Source organism: Corvus kubaryi, unplaced genomic scaffold, assembly GCF_017639235.1.
Source record: "Corvus kubaryi isolate FWS band 111438036 unplaced genomic scaffold, C.kubaryi_AGA036_p1.0 37308, whole genome shotgun sequence".
In the NCBI taxonomy this organism is placed as follows: Eukaryota; Metazoa; Chordata; class Aves; order Passeriformes; family Corvidae; genus Corvus; species Corvus kubaryi.
The window spans coordinates 2522261-2537391 of NW_024581096.1; the positions used below are offsets into that span (position 1 = coordinate 2522261).

The window sequence follows — 15131 nt, forward strand, 5'->3', positions numbered from 1 at the left end:
ATTTATGTGGTTAAAATTTGTGTAGTTATTTTGAATTCTTATTGTTATCATCTGAAGGATTATTGAATCAAAATAGTTGCACTCTCTGTTCTTACCAGTTAATGCATTGTATTTAAAAATGTATTTTTAATTCAAAGGAGGTAATAGGGTAATAGAGAAAATTTAAAATATAAATACTGTCTAATGTCCACTGTTATAATTCATATTGCTACAGCTTCAGAATCAGAGAAAAAAAATTAAAAGTTCCTGAATCATATGGCAGTGGGCTGGCTATCATGAGATCTTGATTAATATACAATGAGAATCATAATTGTTATGTTTATAGTTGCATTGTGCAATACACTTTTAGAGTTTATAGAGTCCTTTTCAGTTGAACGCATTTCAGATTCCTGAGAAGTGCTAACTGGCTTAGGTACATAGGAAGACAAGTAAAATGCCATAAAATGGACTCTTCTCTTGCACATAAAGTAGTAATATTTATTAGCACCTTTGATACCTGTCCAAAAAATCCTTTTGTCTTCCACTCCAAACAGGATTTTAATCTGCATTTTAAATACTTTCTGATGAAGCTTGCAATTTCAACAGGTATTTAAACATTGATAACAATGTTTAATATGCTGGGGGTCTATTCAAGAATACTTGGAATATGCTGATGAAAAATGTTATAAATAGCAAAGAATTCTGTTTCTCCTGTAATTCTTTCCAAGATTAATTTTAGTTAAATCTACCCTCATTCCAAGTAAAAAAGATACTTCATGGTTTTGTAATTGTTAATGCAAAGCAATGAAAAAGTAAATGAAAGTTTTTATTTCTTGATGCACGGAGCCTGGTAATCAGAGCCAGACGTGCTATCTATTCTCATTCTCAGCCTTAAAACAATGCTTTTGTCAAGGCTACGTGTAAGCAGGAATAATATAGTTCTCTAGAAACTGGTTTTTTTCTTGATGTCTTAATAATGTGTCTCAGTATAACTGCCTAGTACAGCATAATTGAACCTACAGCTCCTACCAGATTTTTTTTCCAGCTGTTTTAAACGTGTTTATAAGAAGGTAGCTGATGGATTGATTATGACACATAGTTTGACAGGATTCTGGTTTTCCAGTTTTATGGAAACTGTTATGTAACACTTACTTTTCTTTAAATTACTTCAGCTATTTCATGCCAGCCTAAGATTGCAAATAGACACTTCAACTGTAAAGTAATAAAGCAAATTTCAGAATCAGAGCCACAAGACAAAACAGGAAACCACCTTCTAATCTCTTGCATGATTGCATTTGCAGTATAAGCATCTAAGCATTTCCTTTCATGTTTATATTGGGAACAAATTAACTATTTTGTCTCATTTTTTAGCTGTGTCCTTCAGGGGCCCGTGATTTTAGAGAGAAGCAATGTGCAGATTTTGACAATATGCCGTTCCGGGGAAAGTATTATAACTGGAAACCCTACACTGGAGGTAATGGTTAGCATTGCAGAAATATTATCGTATGTAAAGACTTCAAAATTATATAAATATTGTACAGAGAGTAATGTTTGTAAATACAATGTTTTGATTAAAATAGCGTGAGCTAAGATTTTTAAGCTTGTACTTTCGTCAGTTGCTGAAAATGTTATGAAGAGCAACATTTCTTTATTGTAGTAGATTTTGTTTTGGTGTGAAGGGGAGTCAGCATCATTGTAGAGACTCCACTTTAAAAATATGGAGGCCTTCTCCACCTGCAGCTGTAATAGAATTAGAGATTCCATAGGTGATTATTACCGCAGGCCTGGGCCCTAGGGTATATCACCGTGTCCCGCAGCCATGGGGAGGAGGAGGAGAGAAGATCCAGCAGGCAGGAATTTTGTGCAGCAAGATTGATTTATGTAATTATTTTACAAACTCTTTTATAGACTTTTTTCTTCATAGTCTAATTGGACAAAGGATCAGCCACCCCTTGGGGGTGATTGGCTAAAATCCTAAAACATCCATTGTCAAAATATTTTTCTACTGTACCATAAACAAGACTTTTCAAGGTTGCAGGTGGCTTGGTTGTTTACAGTCTCTGCTACCTCTTCTGTGAGAGAGAAAAGTCTCTCACGGACTTAGAAAATAGCAAGAAAATCCTTGCTAGCAGCATTTTTGTATCGCCAGGTGATCTGCAAGTGCCTCTTTTGCCACAGTGATGAGTTGAGTAATCTTGCAATAAGTTTGCCTTTCCTAAAGTCAGAATATTACAAAAAGGAGAAAGATGTAAAAGCATTTATAGGAGTCTCTAAAGACTACTTCAATAATTGCATTATTTATAAGAATATAGTTTAATGAATTATTTTCCAATTCTAAAGCTGGAGGGTATAACTTGTGTTTTTAATACATTATTGACCTGAATGGTTTTACCAATGATTTTTAACTTAACAGCCTAAATGGTTTTACAAACAGTTTTTTAGATTAAGAGCCTAGGGAAGGTCATCACGATCATGTGATCTGAGTGTAATTCAACAGGACTGAACTCTCAATTCAGATATTCTGATCACAGTTTTGATATACTTCTAGCACTACATTCTCTTGCTATTCCTCCTTTTCAAATAGTGAAGTGGTATCCTTGTTGTTTTAAATTTTTCAATAATCATTAGGACTGTGCTGGCATAATGGCATCATTATGGAGCCAGCCAGCCTTGACATATATTGCTATGTGAAATAATATTTTTTGCAAAAAAGAAGAGTCAAATAAATCAGTAAGGGGAAGTTAAATAAACAGTATACCTTATATTTGTCAGGTATGAGATTGTCTATTTCAGATCTGTTTATGTATAATATTTTTAACTAAACCTTAACTTTTCAAGGTTTCTGTTAATTTTTTTTCCTTTCATTTGTTTTTGTTGTCCAGGTGGGGTTAAACCATGTGCATTAAACTGCTTGGCTGAAGGGTATAATTTTTACACTGAACGTGCTCCTGCAGTGATAGATGGGACTCAGTGCAATGCTGATTCACTGGATATCTGTATCAATGGAGAATGCAAGGTTACAAATGTTTTATAAAGTACTTATGGATTACTTTGTTGTGTCTGCTGTCAGCTATATTTAGTTATGGTACTTGTATATTACATAAAAGGAAGTGTTGACAGGTCAAATTGTTAATAAAAGTGTAAGATTGAGACAAAAAGTTAAGAAAGGTATTGCATAAAATAGACGAATAATTTGAATTTCAGTAACTTCTCAAAGACATTAGTAGAATCTGCCATTTTATCTGGCAGATAAAATACTTGCTTTATGGTTTCTATTGAAGAGCTGATGGAAATGGCAACAGGAGATGAACAGGTTCCTTTCTCTCTTCCAAGGCCTGTTCCATGATTTCAGTTAGAACTTCACTCTGGTTGAAAAACACTAAATGTGAACATATTAATTTGTTTAACTAGCTCATCCTATTGCAAAAAATCATGCTGTTAATGTAGTTGGAACAGAAAGTCATCACTATTGCTCTGTGGTTCTAGGAAAAAATGTATGATGATGTAAGTATTTGCCATTTACTAAAAATCTGATTATCTTGTAAAATTCCTATAGAACTGCAGTACAAGAATTTCAATAGAATTGGGGTACTATACCGTATTTTTTGGTTATTAACATTCCAATGCTTCCTCAGTTTAGCAAAGCATTTAATTATGTACTTAGTCTAGACATTTGAAAAGTACTGGTGACTCTAAAAATTATTTGATTTCAACAAAACCACTAACATAACTAAAGCTTAATGCTGAAGTTCTTTGCTAAATGGAGGGCTGAAGATGTATGTTTATTGAATGACATAGTGAGATCAAAAGATTTTGCCATGTTTTAGTAAACTGATGGAAAAAATCTCAAGTTGAGAACGACCTGTGAAGAAAGTTGGGTGTCTGTCATCTTGGTGAATTAGTAGTTTGAAATGTAAATAGTTGAAATAATAATGTTTTGTCAGCTATTTAAAGTATTTTAACTTTTCTTATGAAGTGTGTATTAGCTGTTTACAAGGTGGCAAATAATAGTGCTAGACAGGAAACAAAGACAGCTAGACAGTTATGTAGCTACCTTCTTCTTTGTATGACTCCTGGAAAAATACTGGCAAGCTGCAGTCTTTATTCTGTTTACAACCTACTTGTTTCATCCTAATTTTTTTTCTTTTCCCCAATGGTTCTGCCTTTATTTTAATTTATTTTACTTTATTTTCATCTATTACAGCATGCTGTTCAGCCTTTCACTATGTTTCATTCAGCATTTATTATTGCTGTGAAGTCATTTACACTTTATGTTCAGACTTATTAAAATTTCAAGTTTCCCGTGCAGCATTTGGAAATATGGTCTATGAAGCTGTAATGCCTTACGAATACTACTTATGCTGTCAGCAAATGTTTACCTTGAAGAAGCAATATAGATGGCATGCAGCTGTTTTAATATCAAATAACTGCATCAGCAATCATTTATTGCTAAGTATAACAATTATATTATTTGCAAAACACTGTGAAATCCCTTACTGGAAGTCACAGTAGAAATGCAAGGCTTTTATTAATGAAGATTTGATAACAACCCAAAACATGAATTATTCTCCTTTTTTATCTTCTTTCATTGTCAAGTGAGAACCCACTTAAAGTCTTGGTTAACAAAAATAGAGTAGATAAAAAGAACTGAATATCTCAAACTTGAACACTTGAAAGAAACTTCAGAAATAGTGGTGCATGACCATCATGCTGTTAAAATGTTTGTTTTTATCTGCTCTCAGCATGTAGGTTGTGATAATATTTTGGGGTCTGATGCTAAGGAAGATAGATGCCGTGTTTGTGGAGGAGATGGGAGTACATGTGAAGCCATTGAAGGTTTCTTCAATGATTCATTGCCCAGAGGAGGTATGTACATGTATGTCCATTCTGTTGCACAATGCGTGTAGATGACTCTTTAGCAAATATTAGTGCTGTCTTCAGCACTAACTTCCCAGCATGACATTGCTGTTGTACAGTTTCCGTCTCTGGAGTTTTTCATGACCCAGCAGGATAAAGCTCTGAGTAACTTGGTCTGATCTATTAGCTGCCCCTACTTGTAACAGGAAGTTGAGCTAAATGGCTGACTGAAATCCTCTACCACTTGAATTATCTATGATCCTAAGGCCCTTTTAAATGTTAATTCCTTAAAATACAGTGTTGAAAATATTTTATTAGCACTTAAAAAGGAATTCCTGAATACATAAGTTCTTGCCATCAGTTAAAAATTATGTGAAGTTTAAAGAATTTTCCTTTGTATCACATGAAAGAAAATGTTCAAGTACATTTGAATCCCATATCTCATACTAATTTTATCCTAAAATTATTCTAATTTATTACTAAAATTAATTCATTAATGGTTATTTTCATTACTTAAAAATGATGAAAGAAAACAACAGCAAATAAAATGTATCTTTGTCTTACAGGGTATATGGAAGTGGTTCAAATTCCAAGAGGTTCTGTGCACATTGAAGTAAGAGAAGTGGCGATGTCAAAAAACTACATTGGTAAGGGGATTCTTTATATAGCAGATTGTTGTTAAGTCAGAGTGTATGTTGTGATTTGAAAGCACATTTCCTGGTTTGGCCAAACCTTATACACAATAGAAGCAGCAGAGGGAATAGTTAGCTGTTAATACAGCTAAATTGGGATAAGACAGTTAGTAGTGAGTTAGGGTGTGTTCTCTTAAATGGAGCTACGCGTTTCCTCCTTGTCCATTCAGTGCAAAATCATGCCAACTTGACTATAGCTAAAGTGTTAGACTTGAACTGAAGTGGATGAGGAAATAATTCTCAATATGAGGAAATAAAATACTTGGTAACAAGGAAATAAAATTCAAATAATCTCCTGTCCCACTGTGAAGTAGTGTCTTCCATCTGGAAAGTGTCTTGGGGGATTAAACTGTTTAAAACCAAGATTTTATTTCATCAGCAGCCTAAGTTACTTAAATGCTAACAATCCTGTCTCTTTACTTCAGGGGAATTTAATGTATCAATTACACAATGTTGCTGCATTGTAGGTTCTAGACACCATTCCTGGTTTCTGGGTAAGAAAATTAGGTGCAGAAAAAGTATGTGATTAATTGAAATCTTTCAGGAAGCCTGCTGTAAAGCCTAGGATTAAATTCAGACTCTCAGATTTTTACTCATTTCTCTGGAGATTGTTAAATGTGCTGTTTTTTTAATACTGATATTTACAGATCTGACTTAGTCAAACTCCAGAGAACATGCATTGCTGAAAGTTTATGTACCTTGGTTTGGATAGCAGTCAGTTGACAGTGGTTCAAGAACACCAGTTTTAGTCAGAAATGGATTAGAGAGCTAATTAGTTGTACAGCAATCTAAGAAATTAACACTAGCAAAAGCAATTACCTCTTTAAGCTGAAAAGCAACTGCTGAGGCGACTTCTTTCAGTCTTTAGTGCATGTAGGTGGTAAATAACACTAACATGTTGGAAAGGATTGTGATGTGTGTGAGTGTGAGTTAGAAAGGCAATTATCCTCATCAGAACATGAATTCCTAAGTAGATTATATTGACAATAATTGTTGCTGCCTGTTCTGAGCTTCCCTTCCCCCTCCCAAAGACACTTGCCTCTGCCATGTGCTCTGAGCTCCTTTGTTCTAAGCGTGGGCAAAACCAAATGTAACTCAGACTCTTCAGCAGTGTCTCACTGTCCGGTCACCCCGGGTCCGCCCCCAGTCCTCCCCTTTCCCCTTCTCCGGATACAAGAGACGATCCAGGGAGGCCCCGCCCTCTCCTGGCTCTGCTATCTTTTCTGTGAACGTCTTGTCGTCTGTTTGTTTTGAAAGCTTCTAACTGGAGGAAATTGAGTGAGCAGGGAGCTGTATTTCTCCCTCTTTGCTTCTGCTGGTGGTATTTGCTTTGCAGCTGATTCAGGTACCGATTCTAGAGCTACTAAAGTGCCAGATTGCCCGTGCTACCTCTCTGGGCTGCTCAAGGCTTTCTAAGGCATTGAACTACAAGCGCTAGCCGGTATAAAGCTGAAAAGATACCTCCTCAAATAATGGCACCTTTTACTGCTGAATGCCTACCTTTCTTTCTGCTTGCCCCCACCCTTCTGTAATTCAGCAGACAGTCAATCTCCCTCCATTCTGCAGGATTAATAACACTACCAGCAATTGAGTGCTTACTGTTCTTTCAGCATCATGCTCCCCAGGACCCCTCTCCCATGTCAAAATATGCCACATTTAAGTTTGCTTCTGTATCCTGCACTGACGTTTCAAAGAGAGGTGGCAGGAGGGAGTCATGCTATGTATCTTGTCATGGTCATTATCTGCCAAGAACTCTTCAATGGACAGCTGAAAACCAGAACAAAGATGCTGCTGCAGTTGATTGTCATTCTTTTCTAAGAGTAGAGCAGAGGATGCTGGAAAAGCATTTTGATTGGCACCGTCTGAATAAAATAAATGAAAAATACAAGTTTTTTGGTTTAAATAGATAATACATACAATGTCATTGGTATTTAATCTGGCCACAGATCTAAAAACGTAAAGTTGTACATAAACACCTTTTTATGTGCTTGTCACAAATTCAAGGGATTATTGGACTTTCAGGCTCTGCCCTCACTACCTTGTTTCATGCCACAGAGCCCTGACTCCAAATGACCAAATGACCAAAATGGGTGCTTCCTCTCCTTTACTAGGTTTTTGTGTTTCCAGCTTTCAAAAGTGCCATTATATCCTAGTGAAAGATAATCTTTTGAAGTTGCAGGGGCTATTTCATTTTGTAATGGTGTATTTTGTTCATTGAGTGTGAACCAGATCTCTGTTTTAGGATAACCAGTTTCTGGGGAAAGGAAGGCTTTGATTTGTCTGCTCCGTTAAAGGAACTAGACAAGCAAAATGAGTTTATTATGTTTAAGTACAAAACCCAAGGGTATTGTTTTATGAATATTTCTTCAGTGGCAGTGTCCACTTCACAGCTCCTTCTCTGTCTTTATGGAGTTCCTCTTGTTGTTCCAGGACAGCTCTTTGTGTGGCCACACCATGAATAAGATTATAGAACTGGTTCTACTGAAAATAACCATTTATGCATATTACTATATGTTGTCTTATGTGCAGTACTGCCAAATACATGATTACAGTTTAAGAAATAAATTTCTCCATTTGAAAGTATACTAAACCTTCTCAGTTTTGTAGTAGTCAGACTGTTCTAGTTGGAGATGTCCCTGCTTATTGACTAGATGACCTTTAAAAGTCCTTTTCCATCCAAACTATTCAATAATTCTAAAATACAAAAAAATAAACCCCTCTTCCTCTGTTGTTGTCACACTGGCTCCTTTATTCAAACTAAGGCTTTCAAACTAACTCACAGCAAACATCCGGTAGTTCCTTAAACTAGAATGCAGTTCTTTGAAAGCCATGACCTCAAATTTGGGGTGCAGTTAGATAATTCAGTTAGCTCTCTACGTGACAAAATAGGTGTAAAGCCCATTTCTGCAGCTGCACAAATAGTACAATATTTTAACTGATTTCTCCAACAGATAACCCAGCAGCAACAAAATTTTTTGTGTTCAGAGCTGCAGAAAAAACTGCGTGTTTAGTAATGCTGTTATCTTCCCTTAAATGGCTTGATCCAAGGTGACACATGGCTTTATATTCCTCTTATGCTAGTTTTCTGTGGGCTTCCTGCATTTCAGGTTCTCATAAACGATTTGATTAGGAACATGAACTTGTTCTTTCTGTCTCATATGCTACTAGCATTATACCACTGCATAATTGTTATTATGTAATTATTGGACTACTGTTCACAGCTGTGGCCTTCACCTGTGCATAACAACTCACATTAGGTAAATATATTTACAGAATGAAAATGCATTTTTCTTTGGCAGTCAAGTAAAAAATTACCTGCTTTGCTTTTGGATGTATATTAGTTTAAGCACATATAGCATAGGTATGTTAATTTTCAGACCTTATGGTGCTGATGGAAATGTTTACTAATTTCTGCTGAATATCATTGTCACCAGTAGAACAGTACCACCTCTCGCACTATCTCCCACTCACATTAATGCTCTCTGATCTGTTTTAGATGGTTTAAGCATCACCAAGGCATTTTCTCTGTTTAAGGTAAACTAACACACACATGTAGTTGAGAATAAAGTGTCAGATAACTGAAGTTGTCTTACTCCTTTACATTATGATGTGAAGTTTTTCCCTATCCAGTAAAGTCACTTATTTGTCTCAACCAAAAATGACATGTGCTTTCACTATGGGGTTCCAACCATAATGTTTACTTTAAAAACATGTTTTATTTAAAATAAATAAACTATGTAAAACTTGGTAATCTTCACCTTAAATCAAGAAGTCAATAGTTAATTAACTGAATATTCACCTTAAGATACAATGTCAGTTTCATATTTAGAAACTTAATATTATTAATAAAATATCAAATACAAATCCCTGAATAATATGTGCTTGCCCATCCTAATGGTCGGTTAGCTATGAAATTTCTGTTTTATCTACAATGCTTTCATGGTTCAACACTGTAAATTAAGAAGGATAAAATATCTTACCAGATTAAGTAGCTAATTTTTCAGTTGTAGTAGAAATATCTTGTATTTGTGCTTTAATGAGGAGAAAGAAAAAGTCGTAGACATATGCAATAAAACAACAGCCAACTGGTGCCATATGTCAGACTCAATGTTCCTTCTCTTTTTTTCCTCTGCACATTGTCTGTGATACTTATTCCATGCCCCCAGCTTCTTAATCTAAACATGAGGTTGATAACCGATTATACATTTCAGGCATGCATGTATCTCATGTAGTTCAGCATACATTGCACATGGAGTCAGTTTTAAAGCTGAAGATATATTTCAAGTTACATGAGGCGTTCTGGTTCATTTCATACAGCATCTGCATGTTGAAATGTGCAAAATAATCTGCACATTGAAGATTATTGCAGAGGCAAAATTGTTGATTTACATGAAGGATATTTTGACCAGGGCTAAAGAAAAGGCTTTATATTGTTTGAAAAAACAGTGATATAGAGCTGAATCTCACATACTTCTAACAGATTAGTAGATTAATTTACAATGGCTTCTCCATTATAAATGCTGCTTCCAATTTTTAGGTGGCTTGTATTTTTTTTTAAGCTTTAAAATCTGAAGAGGATGACTACTATATTAATGGTGCCTGGACTATTGACTGGCCAAGAAAGTTTGATGTTGCTGGAACAGCTTTCCATTACAAGAGGCCAACAGATGAACCAGAGTCTCTGGAAGCACTAGGCCCTACTTCAGAAAACCTCATAGTCATGGTAAAGTTATAATAAATATATTTTTGAAAATTGAAATGTGTATTTGTGTTCTGAGAAAAGACAATGCCATTAATGAAATCAAAATAGGTTGAGTTTACAAACAGGATACAGCTTGCGTAGCTGGGACTTTGTGTGAGTGTTTTAACACAGATTTCCTACCTTTCAAAACTGGCTGGCAAACATTGTCATGAAATAGGGATAAAGTCAGAAGAGCACCAGGAAATCTCACTGAAAATGAACCACATCTCTTTAAATGTGGTTCACAGTAGTGGTAGCCAAAATTGTAAATGGCCCATATATCGTATTTTTGCATACTGCCAACACTTGACAGTTCCCAACAGTTCTGCACGTGTCAGTAGCTTTAAGCCTGAGTGTGACCATATATACTCTTACCACAGAATGAGTATAATGGTATGACGCGTGTTAAAGTATACTCCTGTGACATACATTGCTCTTAAAACATTTTATAAAGTATGAGAATGTAACAGAAGGTATGATCCAGGATCCTAATATCATCTCTGACAACAGGCAATAGTGAGCCTGCTGTTTCACTACTGTGTTGAGGAGGAGTGTAAGAACAAGGTGATACTTTCCCAGTGTATTCTGTCAGCTGCCAGATTTGCAGTTCAGGGATTGCTTGAGCCAGATAGGATATTTTTTTGTATAGAATAATTGTTGCATGGATATCCACATTTTAGGCAGCATTTCCAAACACCTGAATAATCTTTTTTCCTTCTGTAGCTGTGCATAAGCTAGACAGTCCACACAGAATGAGTTACACCATTATAGTGGCTTCTTTCATTCAGTCTGTGTCACTGACTTCCTTTCTGAAAGTTCTCTGCTCTTTTTGCCCTGTGGAGGTCGGCAGATATGCTTCTGCAAAATGTAAGAGAAAGTAAAAATGGATGAAAAGTAGCTCCAAGGTGAGTCAGATTGCTGCATCTAACGTGCATTAGCAATGAAAAAAAAAGTTTGATAGAGAGTCAAAGGCTAGTGTTGGACACATAATCTGTAGAAGTACAGTTCAACAGTGAGGATAGACAAAAACTCATGGTGATTATTGCACTTGTGTCTGTGTCACCTGCAGTGATGTGGCTGCAGCAAGAGTTTTGTTATTCCTTTAAAGGAATCACAGGTGTGATTCCACCAAGCTTATGTTGTTGGCTATGGCATTAGGGGAAAACAATGGCCTCAGCAACAGTCTGTTGGTGTTACTATCATTACTGGAAGTAATGTAATGTACTGTAGTCACTAGAAGGGCTAACAAGGGAAGAGATAGGTTCAATTGTGGCTTGTACTCCTCACAAGATTTCAGTTAGAACTGCTGCATGTTTCTACAGTAATGTCTTTTTCCAGCTTTGTCCTCCCATAATTATTCAGGTCTCAAGTTAGTTTCCATGAAGATATTAATTTTGTGAAAACTAGCTTTTTCAAACAATTTGGTCAGGAGTAAGGAACTGACAGAAATAATAAAATTATGTTAAGGGAGAAAAAAAAGATAAAGCTCAGCTTAGATAAAAATATTTCTCTTTTGTATATAATTTAAATGTTATTACAGATTCTTTTGGGGGATATCTAAATAGAATGACTGTGACTTCCTTTATTACTTTTTTCCCATTCAGCAGAACTCAGCACGTGCCTAGAATAAATGTCACTGTGTTTGCCCTCTGCTTGCCTGTTTTAATGGTATAACCAGTTGTTTTCAACTACAGATTCTGCTGCAGGAACAGAATTTGGGGATAAAATATAAATTCAATGTTCCAATCTCTCGCACTGGCAGTGGAGACAATGAGGTTGGCTTTGCATGGAATCATCTGCCTTGGTCAGAATGTTCTGCCACTTGTGCAGGAGGTAAGACACCACCCAGTCAAGCTACAGGGTAAACTGAATTGCAAGATGCACTTCACTATATAATTATCTAGGTGACTAATTGAAAACATTTCTTTCAGGTATGCCTCGAACCTTAACAAACATTTATTTTAATCACAGCGGATTTTGTTGGTTTTAAGTACCTTTAATATGTTCAGATCTTTTTGTTAATACAGTGTATCTTGGCACAGTGTCTCTCTCTGCTGATAATTCTGAGACTCCCTTGAAGCTGGTATGTTTGTTTTTCACAGGAGCTTTGCTGATAAAGGACATCAGAAGTTTTAAGTAAGGAGATTAAAAGTGAGAAGGCAAAATAGGCAGTAAATAAAGAGATGTGTCTCTGTGTGTTTGTAGGTGTGCTTCACACAATCCTAGTCAGCCCTCCTACCCTCCAGCCACCAAAGTTTAGGATGCATTTTGGCAGCTCCTCTGTAGAAGATGCTAACAATTGGATTTTACTTGCCAGCCCATAGCAATATCTGAGAATTGTTGCCCTCGGGCAGCAGTGGGGGATTTGTAGGTTGTCCCATGCGGTTCATCATGGGTGGCTTTTGCCCACAACTTACTGTATTCCTAATCCTCCCTCTAGTGGCCACCAATGCAATTCTTTACCTCTGGCTGGGAGAGCAGGACAGTTGGCTTCCTTCAAAGCCAACACCATTGCTGCTGCAAGGACTGGTGAGTAGAAGTGCTGTGTGAACAGTATCTTTCTTCTCTCTGGAGACTGAATGAATCATCTCCCCAACATACCTCTGTTCCAGAAGATATGGGAGAGTGCTTTAAATGCATCTCAGAATTTCAGTTTCTACGGCACTGTGGAAAGCCCGTATCAAGAAGAAGACGCCATATTTTTTAAAGGACCTTTGGACCAAATACTTGTCACTTTCTTGTTTTTTCTGTCTGTGGGAAGTATTCATGTTTAGAACCATCATGACTCACCTTTCTGCTGGAAGCTGCTGTGGCTGTTTCTAGTTGTCTACAGTTTAAATACAGCCAACCCTACATAATGCACAAAGGACAACACAGATTCTTTTCTGTGCCACTAGAGAAAGTCTTGAAACAAAATAGAGGATGATGCCAACTTTTCCCAATATTTTTATGTTCATTTGTTGGATTGCTGGTTGACAGATTGCGTTTTTGAACTCCAATTTTAGTAATGGTAAGTGTGGCAGGGAAAAAAACATTTTAAAGGAGAAGTACGAAGAAGAAAAGTGCCTGGTTCCTAGTGAAAGAAAGTTCCAATGATCAGAACCTTAAAGGTATTGTCAGTTCCTGGTTTTTGGGATGGTAATGAGCTAATGATCTTTCTGAAGTCATGGGAAAGCTCCCATTGATTTAGGTAGAGACAAGATTTTAACCATGGATCTTCTGCCATGAAGGTCATTGTCATTTCACACATTTGACAAAATACAGTGGAAAAAATAATTGGCTCTGAAGGAGTAAGTACTAGTCTAGATTAAAAAATTTTGATGTAATTATTAGATTTCAAGGGAAGATTTGTGAATCCCTAAAAGCAGCATGTATTTATTAATTTAAAATCAGAGGAGGTGGAGGAGAGATTTTCTTTGGTAGCTTATGGTGGCCAAATCAGGCACTTTTCTCTCCTCTCTTTCAGTTTAATTAAAGGATATACTGTGGTCGCTTATTTTCACTGAGCACCATACTCATAAATAAATATTTCATTGTAGCTGTAATTAATGTTAAAAAATATATCTGGTTTCTCTGTGAGAGAACCTGCTATTCCCCTCAGTTTATGAAACACCTTTCTCCATATGCCAAAAGAAGACACAATTCTAAGGAGGAGCAGAGTCAGGAAAAGAGAAAAGGGAGACAAAGGTTGAAGAGACAGAAGCTTTAACTGGAAAATTTAGCTAATATAAATATGAAATATTGAGGAAGCTTAGAAATGAAACCACTGTATAGCTTTATTTATTTCTATAGTATTCATTATTAAGTCCATGCTTGAACTCGGTCTTTAAAAGACACATTTTGATAGACCTCAAAATACAACACAGTATTAAACAGCTAAAGAATTTCTCACTGAAGGTAAAAAAGGATAAGTATGCGTGAAGAATATTGGCATGGAATTTATTTTTTATTTATGAGATTAAAGAAATATATTGTGTATTAGGAAAAGACTGTGAACAAATTAAAGGCACCAACATTTTCCAGCCTCTTACTGTAGCGTATGGGCTAATTAAGTTTGATCACGATTTGTCTTGATCTAGGAAAGCTCCAGGTAACATAGAGCCAGATATACTTTTATAGCCAAGTGTAGGGTTTATATAAAAGCTGTAGGCAAATCTGTCCATCTCTGAACTTGTCTGTGTTTGAACGTTATGTCTTTTTATCTAGGTGTATGTAAGACTTAAAAAGCTGTCTTAGAAGAACATCAGCTTTGCAAGTATTTAGAAGCCAGGACATGTCAGAAATAAGAATGATTATGAAATACTGTTTTCTGTAGTTACATGTGTTCTATTAAAGAGGGACCAATTGACCAGGGACTGTTTTCAGAGGCTGTTAACAGGCTACCTTATATCCACTCAACATTGCTTAAGTCTAGTTTTTTTCTAAATCGGGCTAACTGTATCTGCGTTGCTTATTTTGACCAAGCCTGTGACTCTTAAAACATGGATATTACTTGATGTAGTAACCAAAGTGAACTTGAGCGTATGTGTTGAATGTCATGGAACAGAGCATAAAGACATTGTGGCAGTACAAAGTTTAAATAGTTTTGGAGTACTGTATATGGCAGAAGTGTCTGATTTTTTGTGCTGTTTCTTCTTCATAGTGTTTTGAGAGCAATCCACTGCATTCAGCTCTTCCTAGAGCCGTTAGTATGCCTTATCTTGGAGAAAGGTAACTAGAGCAGGCAGGAGTCAAGGAACAACCTAAGAGCAAGCTAGGAGGAACCTACAATCTCTGAATAGTAACATGCTGTCTTTTCTGCTGGACTTCTATATTACGTTCATCTCTGCTGTGCTGAGGAGTTACATCAGAACAATAAAAAT

The 15131-nt window shown here is 36.2% G+C and overlaps 1 protein-coding gene across 5 annotated transcripts in view; it reads left to right on the forward strand.

Moving 5' to 3' along the window:
* Positions 1-15131, forward strand: part of ADAMTS6 (ADAM metallopeptidase with thrombospondin type 1 motif 6) — a 149729-nt gene that overhangs the window by 109847 nt on the left and 24751 nt on the right. For 4 of the 5 annotated variants that reach the window (XM_042028250.1, XM_042028252.1, XM_042028253.1 and 1 more), the window contains exons 15-20: positions 1351-1453; positions 2862-2995; positions 4722-4845; positions 5403-5483; positions 10088-10251; positions 11964-12102. In XM_042028250.1, coding sequence (XP_041884184.1) covers positions 1351-1453; positions 2862-2995; positions 4722-4845; positions 5403-5483; positions 10088-10251; positions 11964-12102 — 745 coding nt within the window. Of the gene's footprint in view, positions 1-1350; positions 1454-2861; positions 2996-4721; positions 4846-5402; positions 5484-10087; positions 10252-11963; positions 12103-12709; positions 12799-15131 lie in introns of all 5 variants that reach the window. The other variant, XM_042028255.1, reaches the window with a different exon arrangement.